The following is a 14,320-nucleotide window of genomic DNA, read 5'->3' as shown; positions in this document are numbered from 1 at the left end:
GTTCAGGTTCCTTAGACAATTCGGTGGTAACAACTTCTTCAATCAAAATGGTTGAAGGTTCCTCAGGTTTCTTAGGTTCTTCTTGTAGAATAGCTGTTTCTTCAACCACAACTTTAGATGGGATTTCATTTTCTTCTACAATCTTTTCTGACAGTGTAGTTGTAGTAGTAGTTGTTGTTGTTGTGGAAATTACCTCTGTTTTTTCTTCCTCAAACGGTTGCAATGGAGCTTCAAATGGCTTAGACAGCGTTGTTTCAGGTGTCTCTTTTGTGGGAGCCTCTTCCTTGGTTTCTCTCAAGGGTTCACTTTCTTCAATTGTCTTGATCTCCGGCTCTTCTGTAACTTCGGGCTCCAAGAGTTTAACCAGATTCATTTCAACTCTGTTCAAAGTCAAAATATTGTGCTTAGGAATTTCAAAGTTGTAGAAGGCCGGTTCCATAATCTTATTTTCCAAGACAATATGCAGAGATTTTTCCAGTTCGGGTGGCCTTATGTCAATTTCGAATTCGGGCTCCACATCTTTGGGTTTATCTTCTTTAGGCTGCTCTGCCAATGGCTTTTCTTCCCTAGGTTCCTCCACTTCTGCCACTTGAGATGCATCCTTCTTGGGGTCTTCTACCTTAGGTTCTTCTACCTTTGGTTCTTCCACCTCAGGTTCCTCCATCTTAGGTTCTTCCGCCTTAGGTTCATCCACCTTAGGTTCATCCACCTTAGGTTCTTCCACCTTAGGCTCTTCCATTTTAGGTTCTTCCATTTCAGGTTCTTCCATCTTAGGTTCTTCCACCATAGATTCTTCCACCTTGGATTCTTCCACCTTAGGTTCTTCCACCTTGGATTCTTCCACCTTAGGTTCATCCACTCTAGGTTCTTCCACCTTAGGTTCATCCACCTCAGGTTCTTGCACCTTAGGTTCCTCAAACTTAGGCTCTTCCTTCATGATCTCTTCAGTTTCAGATGTAGACTCGTACATCACCAGGTTAATTTCGGCTTTGTTAAGCATTCCCATATTGTATTTGGGAATTTCGAAGTTGTATTCATTTCTGGCAATGGGCGAACCTTCGGTGGTATCCTCAGTTGTAGTGGTAGTTGTTATGGTGTCTGTAGTGGTTATGACTGTAGTTGTTGTAGTGCTTGTCTTGGACAGCTGTGTAGCAGTAGTATCTTCATCGGTAGTCGTTATAGTTGTAACAACTTCTGTAGACTCTGTCGTAGTTGGTTCTTCCGGGGAGATCTTAGTTTCTTCTATGATCTCAGCTTTTTCTTCTTTTACGGCATTCTCAACCATCTGGGTTTCGGCTTTGGTAAAGGCCAAAACTGGGTACTTGGGTATATCAAAGTTGGGTAGATTTTCTTCGCTTGCTGTGGCCGCCGGTTCAACGGGCTCAACAACTTTCGACTCAGGCGTTGGGGAGATTTCCTCGGACGGGAATGGTTGTAACGGTGCCGAGAATGGCTTCTCGACACTGGATTGTTTCTGTTCGATTACCTTTACTTCCTCTGTTGAAACTATTGTTGTTGTTGTTGTTGTTGTTTCTGTTGTGGGGGGTTGCTCCTCCTCAGCTATGGGTTGCTTCTCTGTTAATGCTTCCACAATTCGGAGTGTTTGATATTTGCCTTCAGCCAAAAGCATTTGTGGCAAATAGTATTTGGGAATCTCCCAGCATAGAACGGACGGAACGGACAGACTAGAAAGGTTAGTTGCAAGCTCGGTAGCTTTCAGTGTGGTGCTTACCAGACTAGAAGTGGCGGTTTTAGCAATTGGTTCAGCTTTAGGAACATCGACAACAACAACATGGTTATGATTAGTATTAGAAACAACAGGTGTAATTTGCTCTTCTTCTTGTTTGGAAGACAAAGGAGACTCGGGACTTGGGATGGCCTCGTGCGTTTGCGGTTCTGCCAATTGGGGGGTAGTGGGGGATGGCAAAGGCTCACGAAGAGCCTCAGCCTTAATGAACTCTTCGGGCAAGGCAGGGCGTTTCTTTTCTTTCTTACCTAACTGCTTTTTGATTTCCCTGAATAGTTGCTCCTCTTCAGGAGTCATTTCACCTAATTCGGGGACATTGCTATTCTGATCTTTGGGGGAAGTGGATTTGGGGAGTTCTTCACTGACCACCTTCTCGATGTCCTGCACAACAAACTCTTGCTTGCCTACAACAGCCTCAATCGACTGAGTGCTGGGGCTATCCCCACCTTCGTTGCCGTCCTCATCGTCATCGTCAATTTCATGTATAAATGCCTTATTATCGAAAGGAACCTGCACTGAAATCTGCTGTGGGGGCTCTACAACTTTCTCTACCACTACTTCGCTGTGTTCGCTGGCATTCACGCCTGCCTGGCGATTTTCCGTTACTGTCTCGGTGACCTGAAGGCTCACTTCGGGGAAATCTAAATGCATTTTAACTATGGGGGTCTTGTGTTTCTCCTCATGTGTGATGAGGGAGATTTTCTGTACGCTACCGGGTGGATATTTGTCATCTACTAGGCCATCGCCCATGTAGACAACGTTCTTACCATCGTCAGATTCAAAACTACATCTCTGGGCCATGGTAAGAGTGGAATATTTGGTGGTCGTGGTGGTGGTCGTAGTGGTGAATTGATCTTTGCTAAGGGTGTCATGTGAGTTTTGTGTAGTGGTAGTAGTGGTGGTGGTGGAGTGTGTTTTAGGTGTCATTGGCAGGGCTACTGTTTCGATACCTATGACCTTAATGCCTGTGGTCGAGGGTTCCTCCTCTTCTAAGCTAACACTAACACTTATATCGTCAGGCTTGGGGCTTGGTACTCTATGTCTGGGAGTCGTGCTGGTGGAAGAGGGTATTGGGGGCTGCTTAGTAGCTACCAAATTGTCTAAGTCCGTCTTTTCGGGCATTTCTATGGTCGAAGTGACCACTACATTATCATCGGGAACATCACTCTCCTCCATGACCACACGACCATCTTGGGAAATTTTCTTTATAATGCGCATGGTGCGAATGGTCGTTGTCTTTATAATGGCACCGTCCAATTGATTGGTGGTTACGCTCACCGTTTCGTTTGGCTCTTCAATGATTGTATGACTTGTTTCGGGTTCCGATGAGGTGGTGGATACGACCTCTTCGGCGCTTTCTGTTTCGGGAGTTTTGCGTTTGACAATTTTCGTGGTACGAACTGTGGTTGTCTTGACCACACCACCAGCTTCCTCAACGTCATGTGGTGTTGTGGGTGCCACAGGCTCGAACACTTCGATAGCGGTCGAAGGTGACTCTTCCACTGGCTCTTTTTCGTGCTCCGTAATGGATTCAGCTTCCGAATTTTGGGTTATTTTCTTGACAATCTTGGTGGTGCGCACAATTGTCTTTTTGATCACTTCACCACTCATATCAGGCTCTTCAAAGTCCTCCGAAGGCACAGTTTCTAATCTCTCAGGCACTGGCTCGGGTTCTTCGGGTGAACTCTCAATTATTTCCTCAATATGTTCTTCTGGCGTTGAACCACTGGTTATTTCCTCTGTTGTCACCTGACTGTCTTCGTTCTTGATACGCTTGATTTTCTTGGTGGTTCGTATGGTGGTGGTTTTAATTACACCACCGACGCCACCAATCTCCTCATCGGTTGAGGTAGGTAATTTTGTTGTTGTTGTTGTTGCACTTGTTTCAATCAGGGGCTCTGTTGTTTCCAACACAGTTTGTTGGGGTTCGGTGATCTCGGCGACCTTCTGAACAACGACCTTTGGCAGTTCTTCGGACACTTCGTAGGACTTATCGGTCGCCAGCGGCTGCAGAGGAGCTTCGTACAATTTCTCGCTCTCCTCATTGATGCGCTTTGTGATGCGTTTTGTGGTGGTCTTTGTGGTTTTGGTCACAGTTTCATCACTGGGAGTGGTGGTATCTTGCGGAGCTAAAGACTCTACCGTAATTTCAGTCTTCATGGGCAGTTCCGTTACTTCTTGGCTAACCTGTGGCTCCTCCTCGAACACTTCCTCCACCACTTCTTCGCCATTCTCATTGATTCTCTTGATAATGCGTTTGGAAATTGTTGTGAGGGTGCGCGTTATAGTGCCACCTTGTATAACTTGGGAGGTGGTAGTGACCAAGGGCTCACCACTCACATAGGTGGTGCTGGGTTCCTGGGGAGCGTCTTCATAAAGCACCGTTGTTTTGATGGTTGTAGGCAATTCAGAAACTTCTTGCGTAACCACAGGCTCTTCGTCGTCCACCTCCTCGATAACCTCTACGCCATGCTCATTGATGCGTTTCACTATGCGTTTGGTAATGGTGGTCAGCGTTCTGGTGACTGTGCCACCTTGAACAATTTGTGTGGTGGCCGTTCCCTTGGGTGCTTCCGTGGTTTCGTTAATGTTATTGCCCAAAGGCAAAGGATGCTCTTTGCTCTCCACATACGTTTCTGTTTGTGTAGGCAACTCACTAACTTCCTGGGTAACCACAGGCTCTTCGTCGAAAACTTCCTCGATAACTTCCTGGCCATTTTCGTCGATTCTGGTGATGATGCGTTTGGTAATTGTTGTGTGGGTGCGTGTTATAGAACCACCACGTATGATTTGTGAGGTTGTGGTCGAAGTTAGTTCTTGATCTTTGGGGATTTCCAATGGCACAGGCGAAATGGATGTCTGCATGGTTACGGGCAATTCTGTGACATCTTGAACCACTTGTGGTTCCTCATCGGAAACTTCCTCAATAATTTCTTCCCCATCTTCAGTGATTCTCCTCACTATACGCTTGGTAATGGTGGTCAAAGTTCTGGTGATGGTGCCACCCTGAACCACTTGAGTCACAGTAGTAGATGTAACATTGGGTTCTTCCTCGGTGACATTCACTGTTTCCGAAACAATGGTGGGCACGTTCGATTGAGGTTCCTCGTCAAACTTGTCTACTTGTTGAAGATTTTGCAACGGAGTAGGAAGAGAATTTACAGAAGCCTTATCCACTTCATCAGTAACAGGTATTTCTTTGGTGGGTTTGATAGGTTCCTTTACCTCTTCTTTTACGAAAGACTTCACGGGAGTTAGAACTTCTTTCAATGGAGTATCCGGACTCAAATCCAAAGGTTGCAAAGGAGTTGTGTAAGGTTCCTGCTGACTTGATTGAATTGTAGTTGATGTAGTGGTAATAGTTGTGGTGGTTTCTTGAGGAATAGTTTCTGATACCGGTTCCTGATGAATAATTTGAGTATTCTCATGAGGCTCCTCGACAGTTTTGGGCTCTTCTGCAGCCTTGGGTTCATCCTTAGGTTTCTTATCCTGCTTGGATTTCTTGGTTTTTTTGAGTTCTTCCGCAACTGTGGAAGTTGTGATGGTTGTTGTAGTGTCAACAATTTCTTCCACAGGCTTTTGTTCTGTTGGAACAATTTCTACCTCTTTCTCCACGGGCTTTACAGGTTCCACAGTTTCTTCCTTAAATGATGTGCCTGCAATAGCTTTCAAAGTTTGCAACGGTGTCTCCGTTTCGAAGGTAGTTATAGATGTTACCGTTGTAGAAGATTCTATGCTTGTTTCAGATTCAGGTTCCTTAGCAGGTTCTGGCTTAGGTTCTTCCTTTGGTTTCTTGTCCTTCTTGGACTTCATAGATTTTTTCTCCGGTTCTGGAGTAACTTCTGGAGTCTCACTAACCTCGGATATGGCTGAAACAGGTTTCTCTTTTTCTTCTGGTTTCTCTACGGGCACAGTGATTTGAACATCAGTTGGCTCAAGTGGTTTCAAAATGTCTTCCTCAAGTGGGATATCTGCAACAGGTTCCAATGGTTGAAGAGGAGTAATATGCAAAATTTCCCGAATTGTGGTTTCAGTTGTGGTAGAAGATTGTTTGATTGGTTTATCTTCAAATAGTGATTCAGATTCAGGTTCCTTCGCCGATACCAGAGAAACAGGTTCTGGAACAGCCTTGGGTTCTTCCTTAGGTTTTTTATCTTTTTTAGATTTCTTGGACTTTTTAGGTTCACCCACAGCAGAAGTGGTAGTGGTTGTTTCGGTAAGAGACTCCTTTTCAGACTCTGCAATAACTTTCTGAACTTTAGTTACATCAACAAATTCTTCAAGAGGTTTTTGTTCTTCTTTTTCTTCCGGTTTTTCAGGTTTGGTTTCAGCTAATTGAACTGGTTTCAACATTTCTTCCTCAATTGGTGTATCGAGAACTGTTTCGAAAGGCTGCAAGGGAGTGACATAGGAAGTTTCCGTTGTGGTAGTTGCTATAGTTGTAGAAGATTCCGTGATTGGCTTACTGTCGACAACAGTTTCCTGAACAACAACTGGTTCGGAAGTGGTTTCAGTTACTGGTTGCGGAGCAGTCTTAGGTTCTTTCTTAGGTTTCTTATCCTTTTTGGATTTTTTAGACTTTTCTGGTTCCTCCACAACAGTTGTTGTACTGGTGGTGGAGGTTGTTGGCTCTGGCTCAGGAATAACTTTCTGAACTATGGTTACACCAAGCAACTCTTCAACAGGTTTCTGTTCTTCTTTTTCTGCAGGTTTTTCAGGTTCGGTTTCAACTAACTGAACCGGTTCCAAAATTTCAGCCTCAAGTGGTGTATCGGGAACAACTTCCAAAGGTTGCAAGGGAGTGATATACGTAGTTTCCGTAGTAGAAGTGACGGTGGTTAAAGTAGTAGTAGATTCTGGGTTTGGATTACTGTCAGCCACAGTTTCCTGAACAACAACAGGTTCGGAAGTGGGTCCGAGAATAGGAACTATTTCTGCTTCTGGAGCAGTCTTAGATTCTTTCTTAGGTTTCTTATCCTTCTTGGACTTCTTAGACTGATCCGATCCATCAACAACAGTTACTGTAGCAGTGGTTGTTGTTTCTGTAACAGCCTCCTTTTCAGGCTCTGGAACTTTCAGAACTTTAATAATCTCCTCAAACTCTTCAACAGGTTTAGGTTCCTTAAGGTTTTCTGCAAGTTTTTCGGGCTCTGTTTCTGGTTGAGTTTTCAAAACTTCTTCCTCAATTTGTGTATCAGGAACAGCTTCCAAAGGTTGTAAGGGAGTGACATACGATGTTTCCGTTGTGGTGGTGGTGGTTGTTATGGTTGTAGAAGATTCCATGACTGGTTTATTGTCAACCACAGTTTCATGATCAATAACTGGTTCGGATGTGGGTTCATCTGTTTGCTTCACAGAAACTGGTTCTGGAGCAATCTTATGTTCTTTCTTGGATTTCTTATTCTTTTTAGATTTTTTAGACTTTTCGGGTTCCTCCACCACAGTAACTGTAGTTGTAGTTTCCGACGATATTGTCTCTGGAATAACTTCCTGAACCTTAGTGACCTCAACAAACTCTTCAACAGGTTTCTGTTCTTCTGTTTCTGTCGATTTTTCAGGTTCAGTTTCACTTGTTGATACAGGTTTCAAAATTTCCTCTTCAATTAGTGTATCCGGAACAGATTCCAAAGGTTGTAAGTGAGTGGAATATGAAGTTTCCATTGTGGTGATTATAGTTGTGGAAGATTCCGTGATTGGCTTACTATGGACAACAGTTTCCTGAACAACATCTGGTTCGGATGTGGCTTCAGGAACTGGTTCCGAAGCAGTCTTCGGTTCTTTTCTAGGTTTCTTATCCTTTTTGGATTTCTTTGACTTTTCTGGTTCCTCCACAACAGTTATGGTAGTGGTGGTGGAAGTTGTCGTTTCCGTAATAGGCTCTGGAATAACTTCGTGAACCTTAGTGACCTCAACAAACTCTTCAACTGGTGTCTGTTCTTCTGGTTCAGGTTCTGGTTCACCTAATTGAACAGGTTTCAAAATTTCTTCATCAATTGGCGTATCGGGAACAGCTTCCAAAGGTTGCAAAGGAGCGGTATAAGAAGTTTCCGTTATGATTGTAGAAGGTTCCATGACGGGTTTGTTGTCAACCACAGTTTTCTGAACAACTGGTTCGGAAGTTGGTTCAGGCACTGGTTCCGGATCAGTCTTAGGTTCTTTCTTGGGCTTCTTATCCTTTTTGGATTTCTTTGACTTTTCTGGTTCCTCCACAACAGTTACAGTGGTAGTGGATGTTGTTTCTGTAACAGCCTCCTTTTCAGGCTCTGGAACTTTCAGAACTTTAGTAACCTCCCCAAACTCTTCAACCGGTTTAGGTTCCTCGTTTTCTGAAAGTTTTTCAGGCTCTGATTCTGGTTGAGTTTTCAAAACTTCTTTTTCAATTGGTGTATCCGGAACACTTTCCAAAGGTTGCAAGGGAGTGCTATACGAAGTTTCAGTTGTTGTGGTGGTGGTGGTGGTTATAGTTGCGGATTCCATGACTGGTTTATTGTCAACAACAGTATCCTGAACTATAACTGGTTCGGAAGTGGGTTCATTAATATGCTCCACAGCAACTGGTTCCGGATCAGTCTTAGGTCCTTTCTTAGGTTTCTTTTCCTTTTTAGATTTCTTGGACTTTTCTGGTTCATCCACAACAGTTACTGTAGTAGTTGTTTCCGAGGTTATTGTTTCTGTAATAGCCTCTGGAGCAACTTCCTGAACTTTTGTGACCTCAACTAATTCTTCAACAGGTTTCTGCTCTTCTTTTTCTGCAGGTTTTGCAGTTTCTGTCTCTGGCAGAGGTTTCAAAATATCTTCCTCAAGTGGCGTATCAGGAACAGCTGCCAAAGGTTGCAAGGGAGTGATGTACGAAGTTTCCGTTATGGTAGTGGATACAGTTGTAGCAGATTCCATGACTGGTTTATGGTCGACTACAGTTTGTTGAACAACAACAGGTTCGGGAGTGGGTTCATCGATTAGCTCCACAACAACTGATTCTGGAGAAGTCTTAGATTCCTTCTTGGGTTTCTTATCCTTCTTGGATTTCTTAGGCTTTTCTGCTTCTTCCACAACAGTAACTGTAGTAGTGGTTGTCGAGGCTATTGTTTCGCCAACAGGCTTCTTTTCAAGCTCCGGGCTTACTTCTTGCACATTGTTGGCCTCTATAAACTCTTGCATAGGGCTCTTTTCTTTATCTTCCTGCTTTTCGAAAGGCACTTGCACAGATTCTGTCACTTCCTTAGGATTTGTAATGAACTCTTCAATTCTTTCGACAATCTGAATTGGTTCTGGGACAAGTTCCTTGATGGGCTTGTCATCAACAGGTTGCTTACATTCATCTTCTGGGAGGTCGGCAAATTTAACCTTTTTGACTACAACCTTTTCTCCTTTAGGTTCTTCTTTTTCTGGTTCTGGAACAAATTTCTCACTTGGAATTTGTTTCTCAAGTGGCATTTCGGGAACAGCTTGCATGGGCTCTAAGGGAGTTGTATAAAGAGTATCATTACGGCTTTCATCTGAGTAGGTAATCACTGTAGTGGAAACAGTTGTTGTTGTTGTTGTTGTTGATTTTTGAGGTTCTTCATCTTTAACCATAGGCACTTGTTCAGGTTGCTCAACCATTTGTTCTACAGATTGTACAGGCTCTGCAATCAACTGTTGGCTGTTTACAGTCTCTTCAACGGACTTTTCAAGTGGTTTATCTTGAGGAATCATAAAGGCAGGTTGTTCTGCCTGCACTGGAGTATCTGGCACTGGTTCAAGAGGTTGCAATGGAGTTGCATAAGATGCCTGAGATTCAATAACAGGGATGGTAACGATAATATCATTAACTGGTTTAGTTACAGAAGCCTCCTCAGTCACTTCCTTACAGGATTTAGACTCTTCAGCAGTTTTCGCTTTGTCATCCTCAGGTTTCTGAATCGTTTCATCCACAATTGTTGAGCTGGTAGTGGTAACTGTGGTTCTCGTGGTTTCTACAACTAAATTATCAGCTGTTGTTGGAACCACTTCCTGAGGTTTCGATTCATCCTCAACTGGTGAGGTAGAATCGACTTTAGGCGTAACTTGTTCCACTGGAACAATTTGTTCAAGTGGTTCTTTTGGTTTCTTGTCCTTCTTGGATTTCTTTGATTTGTCTTTAGGTTGCTTAGGTTCTTCTGTCAGTGCTTCTGGAGTAGAGCTCATAGTTTCTTGCAATGGAATTGTATAGGAAGTTTCGCTGGTTGAGGTAATGACTGTGGTTACCGCTTGGGTGGAAGACTTTTCGTTAGATGGCATATCAATGAACTCTGTTACAATCTCTTGATTGATTTTCTCCTGTGGAATATCATTTGGAATTTCTGGAGTTTGCTCAATAACTGTCTGAGTCTGTTGAACTTCTGGAGTTGATTGTAGAGGAAGTTCGTGGTCTTTTTCTATTGGTTTCTTATCCTTTTTGGATTTCATTGCTGTTTCTATGTCAGTGGTTGTCGAGGTGGTGGTGATAACGGTAGTGGTGGATTCCGGCTTGTGGGGAATATCTTCGACTTCTACCATTTCAGTGGTTGATTTTGCAGGTTCTTTCTTACCCTTCTTGGGCTTTTTGCCCTTTGTTTCTTTCTCGGATTCATCCACAATCGTATGTTTGGTAATTTGCTCAGAAATCACATTCTCTTGCTCACTCTCACCAAATGGCTGCAGTGGAGCCGAAAATAGTTTTTCCGATTCTGTGCTAGTAACAAAACGTTCTTCAGTGGTGGGAATTTCAACCACTTCTCTATCCACCAAAGGTTCGTCCTCGTAGACTTCTTCGAGTACTTCTTCGCCGGTTTCTGTTATGCGCTTGATGAGCCTCTTAGTTTTTGTTATGGTAGTTTTGGTCACAGTACCACCTGTTTTCAAGACTGTGGTGGAAATGCTCGAATCCGCTGGGTAGTCGCCCGCAATAACGGGCACATTTATCTTCTCCACCGAGACATTTTCCAGTGGGGTATCTTCGTCCACCTCTTCCTCCACAATTTGCTCTTTACCATCGACAATGATTTTCACAATTCTCTTGGTAATGTGCTTTGTAATGGTTTTGGTGGTAATAATGGCTCCCGATTCTAGGGTGGTGAGTGTTTCGCTAACCGTAGGTTCACTTTCTGTGGTTGTCACCTCGGTGGAAATAGGTTCAAAGTGAGTTTCAATGGTAGTTACAAGTTTTTGGGATTGTGGTTTATCCAAGACAGATGGTGCATCGAAGGTGCCTTGTTCGTTGGACTTCTTTTCCTTTTTGGATTTCTTAGAAGGCTGCTCTTTGGGCTCTGAAAGTTTGGGAGGTTCTTTCGTTGCCTCCTTCTTCTTGTTCTTATCCTTTCGGGCAGCAGGAACTGGGTGTTGTTCGGCTTGTATAAAACTGGTATTTGCATCTTTGGAAGGCAACTGTGAGATCTCCGTGACTATTTGTGAGCTCTCCACATTTTCTGGTTTCTGCTTGTCCTTCTTGTCTTTCTTGGAAGGTATGATGTGGCCTACAAAGCTCTTCACACCTCCTTTGACAATTTCAGCCAGTGAGTGTTTATCCTGCTCTGGCTGAGTTGGTTTAGGCTGCTCTGAGGCTGGTTGAGGCCCTTCACTTACCTTACCTTTCGTCGGTTTGGGCTCCTTGGGCTGTTTTTGTTCTTTTACAATATCGGCCAATGTGTGCTTGGCACTGGTCGTTGGCCTGTCTTCTGCTGGAATATCTTTTGGCTTCTTTTTCGTTTGGGTTTCTTTTTCTTTTTTGTCTTTTCTGGATTCAGTTGAGTTAGGTTTCGTGTCGCTCGTCGAGTGTTGTTGTTTCTCAAAGTTGATAAAGTCTTGCAATGAGACCGATTTTTCTTCTCGAGATCGCTTCGCCTTCCTTGCGGGAGGTTGTGGCGGTTGCTTAACTTTAGTAGGGTGCCCATCGTCGTAGGGGGTGGCTTCAAATGTTTCCACGGCTTCGGGAGCTACTTGTCGTTGAACGACTGTCTTTTGTGGCTTGTTGATGTTGCTGGTAGTAGCTTCAGTAACCATGGTCTCTCCATAAACATTTGAAACACCCCACTGAGGAGCACGTTGCTCCTCGGGCTCTTTCATAAGTTTCTGCTTTTTGTGGCGAGTTTCATCGCGTGAGGATGAAATGAATCTCTGGTCTTTAGTTTTGGTTTGTGTTTTCGATAATGTCGTTGTCGTCGTCGTCGTCGTCGTGGTCGCCCTCATTGTGGCTTCCGTCTTGCTTGTCTGATTATTTACAGTTTGCTCTCTGATGGCGCGGGGGGTAGCGCTCACTTTGACATGGATCGGTTGATGACTGGATGGCTGGAAATTTTGACCATGTCGCATGCCGAATAAAACTTCGGCATATGTGGTGCCGGCAATTTGCGGCTTGCTTGGCTCCACTACTTGGGCCTGCTGCTGCTGTGGCATGGGTTCATGCACATATGTGATGTACTCTTCATGATGCTGATGCTGATGCTGATGAGTAGTATTGGGATATGATTGTCCTGGACGCGTGGCTGTCTCAGCACTAGGAGCTGCTTGGGGAGCTCTTTTGGGTTTATTGGTATTTACAAATTGAGGTGCTGTGGCCTGCTGCTGCTGCTGTTCTTCGACAACAATCTCTTGTTGTGGTATGCTTTCGATTTCGTTTATGGCAAATTGGCCAAAGGTCAAGTCGGGTATGGGTTCCTCAACCTTAATTTCTTGGGGCTCATACAAAACTGTGGGCTGTTCTGAAGTGGTGGTGCTGGAAGAGGTGGTCACTGTCGATTGCTGTTGCTGCTGCTGTATCATTGAGGCCAAGGTGGTGACCACATTGGAGAAGGTCTCCATGTTATTGGCATCATACTCAGTCTGATAGGTGTCGGTGACTTGAGGAGCTTGGGTTTCCTGCGGTTCCTGATAGATGTACTGGGAGTACTCCTGTGTGGCCGGCTGTTGATAATACATTTGCTCACTGGGATTATACAGAGTCTGCTGATAGGCTTCCGTGGAAGTTTGCTGATTGGTTTGGTAATAACCTGTGGTCACCAATTGGTATTGGGTGCCCTGTGTGGTATACTGATAGCCGGGATAGGTGGCCTGTATGGCCCCGGCTGCACCAGGCTGTGTATATTGCACTTGCATCATTTGTTCATAGAAATTGTCGGAGGATGATGGCGCCACTGGTGTCGCCTGGGCTACATAACCCCACTGATCACTGTCCTGTAGATTCTCATACATGGATTGATACAATTGGGGATCGGGTTGCAGATAGGTGGCTTGTATTTCTTCGGCCGTCATGGGAATGTCGGAGGTATTATAAGTACTTACGTAAGGGCCAGCGGATGCATCGATAGGTTGGGTGCTGGTCATTGGGTGAGAGGGTTCGTGCGGCATTCCCACCTGGGTGGTTACATACGAAGTGGTCAACGTTTGGGGCGAGGTCTGTGCCGTGTAATACGAGGTTTGTGTGGTTCGGGGTTCAACAATCTCGGTAACATGTTGTTGTTGTTGTGTTAGTAGTTGAGTCGGTTCTGCGCTTGGCGCCTGCACCAATTCTGAAACCGTTTGTCTAGGAACCATAAACGTTTCCGAGCTTGTTGTCTTTGATGAGGAGGTGGTCTTTGAGGTCACTTCCCGTTTGCCACTGTACACGGTACGAGTCCTGGAGGAGGTTGTGGAAGAGTGTTGAGAGGTTTGTTCGCTCTGAGTTTCTCTGAGACCTGCCTGTCTTTGCCTTTCCAATTCAATGCCTCTAAGAACCTCTGCATAGGATGTAGAGCCTGGCACCCACATGGGACTCTTGGAACGAGAACGCTCCTCGCCAGGAATTAACAATTGGGACGTTGAGGTGGTTATTCTTTGTTCAGTGGTTTGAGGTCTGTACTCCGGTTCGCCTCCACTTGGGGCATTGGGCCTTCTTCGAGGTGAACGTCCTCGCGAACGTTGTTCACGTTGCTCACGTGGTCCACGTAGTTGCGGTTTACCGACCTGCGGTTGTACCCTACGTTCCTGTGGCACGAATTCTTCCATTACTTCTATGGTTCGCGAGGGCTCCAAGGTAATGAATTCCTCTCGCATCTGAGTGGTCTGAACTGAAGGCGGTGGCGGTGGCGTTGGCATTGACATTGGCACCATTGGTGGCACTTGGTCGCTTGTTTCGGCGCTGGTTGAGTGGGAGGTCAGGGACATTTGTTTGGTATTTCTTGTTTCACGAGCCTTATTACGTTCCTGTCGGGTTGAGGTGTAGCTGGTGGTGGAACTGCCAGTTCGGGTGGTCTTTGTTGTCATGGTGGTGGTAATTTTGTGCTTAATGCCATGTTCGTCCACATATTCCTCAGTTGTGGTGTTAACATTGACCAACGGTTGGGGCACTTCAGTGCTGGTGGTGCTAGTGGCGGCGATGGTTCTAAGCTCAGGTGTCGATGACACAGAACTGGATTTGTCAGTTTCGGGCGATGATTGACCTGTAAGTACCTCGGCATATGTCAGACCTATTTTGGAGGGATTCAACATCATGGAAACGGACGATGATGTTGCGACCACCGAATGTGGGTCCAAGGTATACGACAATGCGGCAACCCCATCATATCTGTGTTGCATATCATCAATGGATGCACGTAGAGC

General features: G+C 44.8%; 1 protein-coding gene across 19 annotated transcripts in view; it reads right to left on the bottom strand.

Moving 5' to 3' along the window:
* Positions 1 to 14,320, bottom strand: part of LOC106081285 (muscle-specific protein 300 kDa) — a 315,875-nt gene that overhangs the window by 74,284 nt on the left and 227,271 nt on the right. For 10 of the 19 annotated variants that reach the window (XM_059364509.1, XM_059364503.1, XM_059364504.1 and 7 more), the window contains one exon: positions 1 to 14,320. This exon is cut by the window's left edge and continues 24,233 nt beyond it. The exons of the other annotated variants lie outside the window; for them this stretch is intronic. In XM_059364509.1, the coding sequence (XP_059220492.1) occupies positions 1 to 14,320 (14,320 nt within the window). 19 annotated transcript variants of the gene reach the window in all.

The sequence above is a fragment of the Stomoxys calcitrans genome, chromosome 3, assembly GCF_963082655.1.
Source record: "Stomoxys calcitrans chromosome 3, idStoCalc2.1, whole genome shotgun sequence".
NCBI classification, from domain to species: domain Eukaryota; kingdom Metazoa; phylum Arthropoda; class Insecta; order Diptera; family Muscidae; genus Stomoxys; species Stomoxys calcitrans.
Note: the sequence above shows the minus strand (reverse complement) of the source record. Positions and strands in the feature narration are given on the sequence as shown.